This window comes from Helianthus annuus, chromosome 13, assembly GCF_002127325.2.
Source record: "Helianthus annuus cultivar XRQ/B chromosome 13, HanXRQr2.0-SUNRISE, whole genome shotgun sequence".
Taxonomy (NCBI): Eukaryota; Viridiplantae; Streptophyta; class Magnoliopsida; order Asterales; family Asteraceae; genus Helianthus; species Helianthus annuus.
Window position 1 is genome coordinate 32,918,218 of NC_035445.2, and position 9,724 is coordinate 32,927,941.

Here is a 9,724-nt window from a genome sequence, read left to right on the forward strand (position 1 = left end):
CCAATGTGAGTATACATGACCTATTTTCTATTTTATCACATTTTGGATGCTGTATGCATTTCTATATCAAACACACTATGTTAAACATTTTTGCACCCTCAATCCACATTTCATGTGAATCTATTTGACTCATGTTAATCACGTTATGCTACTGTTAAACATTTATGACTGTGTGTTCATTAACTTTGCAAGCCTCCCCTAACAATGGCAGCGCTGTAGGTTGAGAAACGCCCCTCCCATAATATTATGGGTATTGTTAGGTTTATTCTATGTTACTCATTTACCACCCTTCTAGGGTTAGGCTATGTTAATTGCGTTAAACTTTGGTTTGAACACATAGATTTCATCGTTACGAGTATAATTGTTAATATGAAATCATATAGTCACGTGGATTTGAGCATGTTAATCTATTTCAACCATATTATACTATTATCAAACTTGTATACTCGCCAACATGTTTTGTTGATTATATTTTAATGCATACTGCAGGATGAGGAAGTCAAGATTTGACGAAATGAATAGGATGGCCTAGAAACCCACTTTTGAAATAAACTATGTTTAATGTTTGTTATTTCCTTTTATAAAAATGTATGAAACTTTGCAATTTTAATAAATGAAATTTAATTATATTGTCACATGTAGTGTTGTGATGTTTTGAGCAATTTGTTCGTCTCATCCCGATGTTTCCGCTATCGGTTGGGGTGTGACAGATTGGTATCAGAGCCATAACTATAGGGAATTAGGAAAAGTAGGAATGCTTTTACCTAGTCTATAGTTTAGGAGCTTTCTCATTTATTTGCTGTTTAAGACAATATTCCCTTCTCTCTTCCTTGCTTCCCTCTATTCTTTTGGACTTCTAATATACAAGCCTTTCCTAAGGCTAACACAATACACACATGGAAGCTGTGAAGACACTCATGTAACACAATCGAAATGAGTCATCAAAACAGGGGTGATTCCCATATTTGGTGATGATTTTCATTCAGCTTAAATTTGTATTTTGCACGAAATATACCCTCAAGTTAGGAGTGATATCCAAACCTTGATGGGAAATTTCCATTTCATACTCTGGTGGACCTTATCTTTTGATAAGTACTAACCACGTTAGGGTACGATGTTATTGAGTTAGAGGTGAAACTCATACCTTAATAACTAGTCCCACTCCTCGATTTTTGATCTCGCCAAAGTTTCGATTTTCCCAATCGATTAAGGACGTGTAGTAACTGGAAGGACAAACATCGTTAGTCGCTCCTCGATGAGAGTGATTGTCTATTAGGCCAAAGCACGTTTCCTTAGTTCGAAAAGGACTTCGATTTACTTTGGAATAGTCTTATGTTACGTTCCGTGACAATCCATATTTTTATGATAAATCTCTTTTTATGTTATCTCAATTATTATGTGATTTACATTTGAGCGTTATCTTCATTTCAAGTTTGGGAACACGAATCACGTTATTATCGCAAACTAAAACAATTAATAATTACTCCTTCGTGAACAAACTAAATTTATCTTGCTTTCATTATACATGATATTCTATGTGTAACATTATGTTATTATATGTGCAATACTATGTTATTCTATGTGAAACTATTTGACAATTTATGTGAAAAACAATGTGCTATGTGATGCATACATGAAATCAGTTTTTCCTAAACAAAAACATTATGATTAAAAGTCTCATCCATTCTTTGTTTTGAATTTCTAGATGTCGTCATCTCGTCAGTACTCTCACTCTCCCAGAAAATCCAAGGCTAACTCCAAAAAGAAAATACTGACGTTCATGGCAAATCAGATTGCCAGAATCGTGCCAAAGATAGTGTCTGAGATTCAAGCCTCCAGCACTCCCAATCATTCTGGCGATTCTCACGTAGTACAGCCTAAACCAGTCTCATTCAACTACAAACACTTCACTGCCTGTAACCCCAAAACTTTCACTGGGAAGGATGGAGTGACAGCTATGTTGGAATGGTTTGACAGCATGGAAGTCACGTTCATAAATAGTGAATGTCCAGAGGAACTCAAGGTGCGAAGTGCCACTGGTGTTTTCCAAGCCAGGGCACTAGACTGGTGGACTAACGAGAGAAACATTCGATCCAATGAGCTAGCTTACGCGTTGTCTTGGGAAGAGCTCAGGCAGCTTATGATGGAGGAATTCTGCCCTCCTCATGAGCAGCAGAAGTTAGAAGAAGAGTTCTGGACCCTCAAACAAGTTGGGGATGAAAACCTTGCATACACTACCCGGTTCAAGCAGTTGTGTTTTATCGTGCCTCATTTGGCGTTGACCACAGAACGCACCATTCGGAAATATATTGATGGGTTGCCTCCTACGATGCGTGATACCATCGAGGCGGCTAGGTTGGATAATATTGAGGACGTGTACCGCCTCGCGGCAAGTTTGAATAATAATCGAGTTCGTGATAAACAAGTCGCAGCAGCATCTAAACCTACATCCTCCTCAAAACCCGCTCATCAAATCACCCACAACAATAGGGGAAAGAAGCGTGCTCACCAATCCTCAGTTTGCAACGCTGTTACACCAGTTGAAAATCCAAAACCTAACCCAGCAAGCCCAGAAAAGAAGCAATACACAGGAACAAACCCTAAGTGCACCACTTGCCACTTTCATCACCCAACTACGAGCCCATGTAGACACTGTACCTCCTGTAATCGTTATGGGCATCTGGCAGCATACTGTCGCAACAACCCTACGACAGCCCAAAACTCAAAGCCAGCAAATGTGGTCAGGGCATGTTTCAAATGTGGGGATCCAACTCACCTACGACCTCAGTGTCCTCAATTGAGGCAAGATCTACAGCAGAAGGCACCACAAGGCCGTGCTTTTGTTATCAATGCTCAGCAAGCGCGCAACGACAACGAGGTCGTGAACGGTACGTTCCTCATTAATAATTTGTATGCCTCTGTTTTATTTGATACTGGTGCAGATAAATGTTTTGTATCTGTAGAATTTGAACCATTGTTAAAATGCACACGCTCAAAACTACCTAAGTCATTCCCAGTCGAAGTTGCCAATGACAAGTCTACTCGTGTCGATTCTGTTCTTCGTAATTGTACTCTCACTTTGAATGATCATGCCTTCTCAATTGACCCCATGGAGTTGGGTAGTTTCGATATCATAGTAGGTATGGATTGGCTTCGAAAGAACCATGCTGAAATTGCCTGTTTCGAAAAATATGTTCGTTTGCCTCTTCCATCAGGCGATACCCTACATGTTTATGGGGATCGACCTTCCAAAGGTCTAAAGCTAATGTCGTGCACACAAGCGAATAGATACTTACGTAAAAAGTACTTTGCCTTTTTAGCCCACGTAGTGGAAGAAAAGGGCAAGGGAAAATGCGTAAGCGATGTTCCAGTTGTACGTGAATTCCCAGAAGTTTTTCCTGAGGATTTACCTGGTCCTCCTCCTCCTCGATCAGTTGACTTTCGTATCGACCTTGTGCCTGGTGCAACTCCTGTTGCACGAGCTCCCTATCGCCTTGCACCATCTGAGATGCAAGAGCTTTCCAGCTAACTCCAGGAGCTTCTTGACAAGGGTTTCATTCGACCCAGTACCTCTCCTTGGGGTGCTCCTGTTCTATTCGTTAAAAAGAAAGATGGTTCATTTCGAATGTGTATCGATTATCGAGAGCTCAACAAGCTCACTATCAAAAATCGATATCCACTACCTCGCATCGACGACCTCTTTGATCAACTCCAAGGTGCAAGTTATTTCTCCAAGATCGATCTTCGATCTGGCTATCATCAACTTCGTGTCCTCGAAGAGGATATCCCAAAAACCGCATTTCGAACACCTTATGGACACTACGAATTCGTAGTCATGCCTTTTGGTCTGACTAATGCGCCCGCCGTGTTCATGGATTTGATGAATCGTGTTTGCAAACCTTATCTAGATCGATTCGTGATTGTCTTCATTGATGACATCCTAATTTATTCAAAATCTCGAGTCGATCACGAGCGTCATTTACGTCTCATACTCGAACTTTTGCGAAGTGAACGTTTATACGCAAAGTTCTCAAAGTGTGAATTCTGGATCAAGGAAGTCCAATTCCTTGGACATGTCGTTAGCGAAAAAGGTATTCATGTCGACCCTTCTAAAATTGAAGCTGTCAAAAGTTGGATTGCACCTAAAAACCCATCAGAAATTCGTTCATTCCTAGGATTGGCGGGTTACTACCGTCGATTCATCTCAAATTTTTCTAAGATAGCTGTTCCCCTCACTATGTTAACCCAAAAGGAAAAACCTTTCGTTTGGAGTCACGAGCAGGAAGAAGCTTTTCAAACCCTCAAGGACATGCTTTGCAATGCTCCTATCTTAACCCTACCTGACGGAAATGATGACTTCGTAGTATATTGCGATGCATCAAATCGTGGTCTTGGTTGCGTCCTTATGCAACGAGGCAAGGTCATTGCGTACGCTTCTCGCCAATTAAAGATTCATGAGAAAAATTACACTACTCATGATCTTGAACTTGGTGCAGTCGTTTTCGCATTAAAAATATGGCGTCACTACCTCTATGGTACGAAATGTGTTGTATACACTGATCACAAAAGTCTACAACATATATTCAATCAAAAAGAACTAAATATGCGTCAACGTCGTTGGGTGGAATTACTTAACGACTATGACTGCGAAATTCGCTACCATCCTGGAAAGGCGAATGTCGTAGCTGATGCCCTGAGTCGTAAGACTCATTCCTATCGTATGCGTTGTTTTCAAGTGTCAAGTGACCTTCACAATTGTATTCGTGAGGCACAGTTTGCGTCAGCTAACGAAGGAAGTCTGCTCGTTGAAATCCGTGGTGCCTCTTTGGATCAACTTGTGACGAAATCAGACGGACTTCAATATTATCTTAATCGCATTTGGGTACCAAATCGCGACAATCTTCGTGAATTTATCATGAACGAGGCTCATAAGTCTAAATACTCAATACATCCTGGTGCTGATAAGATGTATCATGATCTTCGAACATCTTATTGGTGGCCTGGTATGAAGAATGATATAGCCTTGTATGTCTCAAAATGTCTTACATGCTCGAAGGTTAAAGCAGAGCATCAGCGTCCCTCTGGTTTGCTCGAACAACCAGAAATTCCTGTTTGGAAGTGGGATAGTATTGCAATGGACTTTATAACTAAACTTCCTCGAACCTCATCTGGTAATGATAGTATTTGGGTCATCGTTGATCGTTTGACCAAGTCAGCCCATTTCTTACCTATTCGGGAAGACTTCAAAGTTGAAAAACTTGCTCGAGTCTATACTGATGAAATCATCTGTCGTCATGGCATACCTCGTGACATCATTTCAGACCGTGATGGTCGTTTCACGTCTCGCCTATGGCAAACATTTCAATCAGCTATGGGTACTCATTTAAATCTTAGTACAGCCTTCCATCCTCAAACAGATGGACAGACTGAGCGTACCATTCAAACTCTCGAAGATATGCTTCGATCCTGTGTCATTGACTTTGGTGGTTGTTGGGATGTGCATTTGCCTCTGGTCGAATTCTCGTACAATAACAGCTATCACTCCAGCATTCAAATGGCCCCATTCGAGGCGCTATATGGGCGAAAATGTCGATCCCCAATCAGTTGGCACGAAATTGGTGATAAGCAATTTACTGGTCCTGAGCTTATTCAAGAAACCACGGACAAGATTCTTCAAATCCGTGACAATTTACTCAAGGCCAGGAATCGACAAAAGAGTTACGCAGATAAAGGGCGCAAGCCCATGGAATTCAATGTTGGGGATCAAGTATTACTTAAAGTATCTCCATGGAAAGGGGTTGTTCGATTCGGTAAAAAGGGTAAACTTGCCCCTCGTTACGTTGGACCTTTCAAAATCCTCGAACGAGTTGGCAAGGTAGCGTATTTGCTGGATCTACCACAGGAACTGAGTAACGTTCATCCGACATTTCACGTTTCAAATCTCAAGAAATGTCTAGCTGATGAAGGGCTTCATGTTCCAGTCGACGACTTGCAAATCAACGATACGCTTCATTTCGTGGAAAGACCAGTTGAAATTGTGGATCAAGGTACCAAGCAGCTCAGACGCAGCAAAATTCGCATTGTAAAAGTACGATGGGAAGGCAAGCGTGGTGATGAGTTTACTTGGGAACTCAAAAGTGACATGATGGCAAAGTATCCACATCTCTTCGATCAGTCTTCTTCTTAAGATTTCGAGGACGAAATCTCCTAAAGTAGGGGAGACTGTGACACCTCGTATTTTCCATCTTTCCATTTTTGGCAAGTCTGCTTGTACTTTCTATTTTTGTAATTTTTACCTTTGTGGTATTTGGTTTCATTCCCAAATTGTACTCGAGACTTGAAATCATAATGAAAGTGCATTATTTTATTCATATTTGTGTTTGGATACTATGTATTGTCAAAACAATTAAAAACATGTTAAACTATGTGAAAATACATCTTAATCTCAGCTCTCAAATTCATCATTGCCAAGAGATTACCCTAAACCGTACAAAAATCGGGAAATTATACGTTAATTCGGTAAAAATATCAAAATTGGGTTAAAATAACTTTTATATTATTTTATTAATATTTTAAATAAGTAAACTAGTAATTAAAATTAAATAAATAAATATAATAAATTGAAATTTTAGTGATTTTGTTTAGTTTGGTTAGTTTAAACTAACTCAGTTAGTGAAAACCCAGTTAAATCAGCTAACTGGGTTAATTTTATCAAAGGGCAGCGCTAACTGAGTTAGAAAACTCAGTTAGTGGCTAACCCAGTTAGTCAAACTAACTGATGGCAAAAAGGGGGTCTCCTGGGTGAGAACCGGCCCTAATGCGGTTCGAACCCGGGTCTCTCGCCTCACACACACGCGTCTCTACCACTCGGTCGGGCATGCCACATCCAAACTATATGGCAATTAAATGATATTTAACAACTAATTAATTTCGCTGAAATTAAATAAAAAAAAACCGCCAAACCTGATCGTCTTCTCCGACTTTGAATTAATGACCGGAAAGCTTGTGACCTTTCCTGTTCGTAACCTACGGCCTACGTCCCCTTTATAAAATGATCAAACCTCAAACATAATCGTTCCTTTCACTCTCGACAGAACAACACTCACATTCGAATCATTTGGAGTCACCGGAGCCGCCCAAGGTTCGCGACGGTATCACGTCATCGCCACAGCCTCATTCGAACCCCTCACATTCACCGGAGATTGTCGGAGGAACCAAGCGTCGCGGGAGTTACACGGGGAAACCGAGTTCGCCGGAACGTCTCGAGCCATCCCCACTGTTTCGGTATAATTTTCTCTTGTTTTTCATTTTCTTTTCTTTTTTTTTTTTGCTGTTCAAACTTGAAATGCCATTTAACACAACTTTAAGCTACTGTGTTTGTGAATTACTTTTGAATGAAAGCTTTAAGTTTTATTTTTTTAATTTATTCTTATCTAATTTTTCCTTCATTGTTTCAAAAATACCGAAACGGTCCGTTTTGGTTTTCAATGTTTTATCAAACTATTTCATATTTCTTAAAAGATATTACATAACAATCAATACCTATTTTACTTTTGTTCTATTCTGCTCGCTGGCTTCTTCAATGAAGAAGAAGATGTCAATTTTTATGTATAAATAAAATTAAAATCTAAATATTTCAAAAATGTTGTTTAGTCAGAAGGTCACGGGTTCGACCCGGACCCTCCTACATAATCGCTGCGAATATATATATATTTTATTTATAAAACCAACATATGATTCGTAGCAGTTACTAGTTAGTGTATAAAACTCTTAAAACCCTTAACAATTAATCTATTTTATTTAAATTTCTTTTGTTACCATAAGTTACCAAATATACGTTTCTTTTAAAACATTAGAGGTTTATAATGAGATAAATTATGAACAAGTTGTAAACAATAAATATTAAGATCTTATTTAATCTACAACTTTTAACTAGTTCGTTATAAATCTCTAGGATAACCATCACGTTCGCTCTCTTGGATTTTCCAATCGTGCTCGTGCGTACTTACAAGAATTCGCAACGCAACCAATGTGAGTATACATAACCCATTTTCTATTTTATCACATTTTGGGTGCTGTATGCATTTCTATATCAAACACACTATGTTAAACATTTTTGCACCCTCAATCCACATTTCATGTGAATCTATTTGACTCATGTTAATCACGTTATGCTACTGTTAAACATTTATGACTGTGTGTTCATTAACTTTGCAAGCCTCCCCTAACAATGGCAGCGCTGTAGGTTGAGAAACGCCCCTCCCATAATATTATGGGTATTGTTAGGTTTATTCTATGTTACTCATTTACCACCCTTCTAGGGTTAGGCTATGTTAATTGCGTTGAACTTTGGTTTGAACACATAGATTTCATCGTTACTGTAGGATCGGATTGCTACCCGAATGAGTCGATCAGAGGCGTTTTTGTCAATTACAGGTGCGGAAAACAAGTAATCAACGTAGGAATAGCTTGCGATTCACTTTAAACTCTTTTTGTATTAATTTGACAGCGATTACAACCAGTTCTCGATCCGGCAGCACTTCGGTATGAGATTCAACCAACGTTACAACTGAGATCGCTCATAGGATATATATAGAGTTCTGGAACCGCTTATTGGACAGGCCCAATAAGCGGGATATACACATGACACATGAGCGATCCAGTATGTTGACACTCGAGCGGTCCAAACAGATGTCACTCGAGCGGTTCATAAGGTCTTCATTTGAGCGGTCCAGCATAATTGACATTCGAGCGATCCATCACACTAATGGCCTAATGAGCGATCCAACAAATCTAAATCTATACAATCTCACAATTTCTTGTATTTCGTGCCCAGATCTAACAACCTAAAACTATGACTCGATACAAGACGTAATCAGCAGATCCAGTGCACCAACAGACTCCCCCTCAGATGTTGATGAAGTCGACTATCGAGTCACAACAATGCTGTGTCTTCAGATCTTCAGTCTTGATCAGTCTTCGGGCTTCTCTCTCTCTATCTTCAGACTCCCCCTCTCGATTTGCTGGCATTCCTTTGATCTTCAGCAACATCTTCAGGATCGTTGTCTGACTTTCCTGCATAAGCTCTACCTCAAAGTAAATTTCTTTCATATCTAAATTTCAGATATATAACCCTACACCAATTCAGACTCTCTTCAAAACAAACACACATTTTGATGAACCACTTGAAAGGTTAGATTATGAAACCAATTAATTTCACACAAACATTCCCCCTCAAGTATTGCTCATCATGTTTAGCACTCGGAATTTTGAAAATCAGCTATTCAACATCAGTTGTCGAAAATCTTTTTGACTTTTCAAAATAAAAATTTATGCTAAAACACACCAAAAATCTTTTTGAATTTTTCTGAAAGAAAAATAAAATGCAGGAAATGAAATATTTACAGACAATATTTTTTGTGAGCTCGTGCAAGAGGATCATATCAGTATATGAGACATATCACCAACACCGTTAAGCTTTAAACATTCTCAGTTCTAAACAATTTACCTAGATTGTCAGTATGTTTGTCCACTTAAATCTTCACACAAATTTCAATCGATTCGAGATACGATATTAATGTTTTAGAGACTTAAACTTAATTGTGTATCACTCCACTTGAATATACTCTCGTATCCAGATCCCAAATATTCAGTCTTACAGGTGAGTATACCACAGATGATATCTGTAAAGGGGTTATTTGCGAGGGCCGTGAGAGCTCAGGTC

General features: G+C 39.2%; 1 protein-coding gene across 1 annotated transcript; it reads left to right on the top strand.

Moving 5' to 3' along the window:
- Positions 1–1,705: 1,705 nt before the first annotated feature.
- On the top strand, positions 1,706–3,529 carry LOC110900931. The gene is made up of 3 exons (XM_022147788.1): positions 1,706–2,888; positions 2,943–3,254; positions 3,330–3,529. Exons 1-3 carry the CDS (start codon positions 1,706–1,708, stop codon positions 3,527–3,529), a joined length of 1,695 nt encoding a protein of 564 aa, XP_022003480.1.
- The last annotated feature ends 6,195 nt before the right edge of the window (positions 3,530–9,724 follow it).

Coding starts and splice junctions, on each gene's coding strand:
- LOC110900931 (XM_022147788.1), top strand. CDS start 1,706: ATGTCGTCATCTCGTCAGTACTCTCACTCTCCCAGAAAATCCAAGGCT. Junction 2,889..2,942: donor CGACAACGAGGTCGTGAACG/GTACGTTCCTCA, acceptor ATACTGGTGCAG/ATAAATGTTTTGTATCTGTA. Junction 3,255..3,329: donor TGGGGATCGACCTTCCAAAG/GTCTAAAGCTAA, acceptor TAGCCCACGTAG/TGGAAGAAAAGGGCAAGGGA.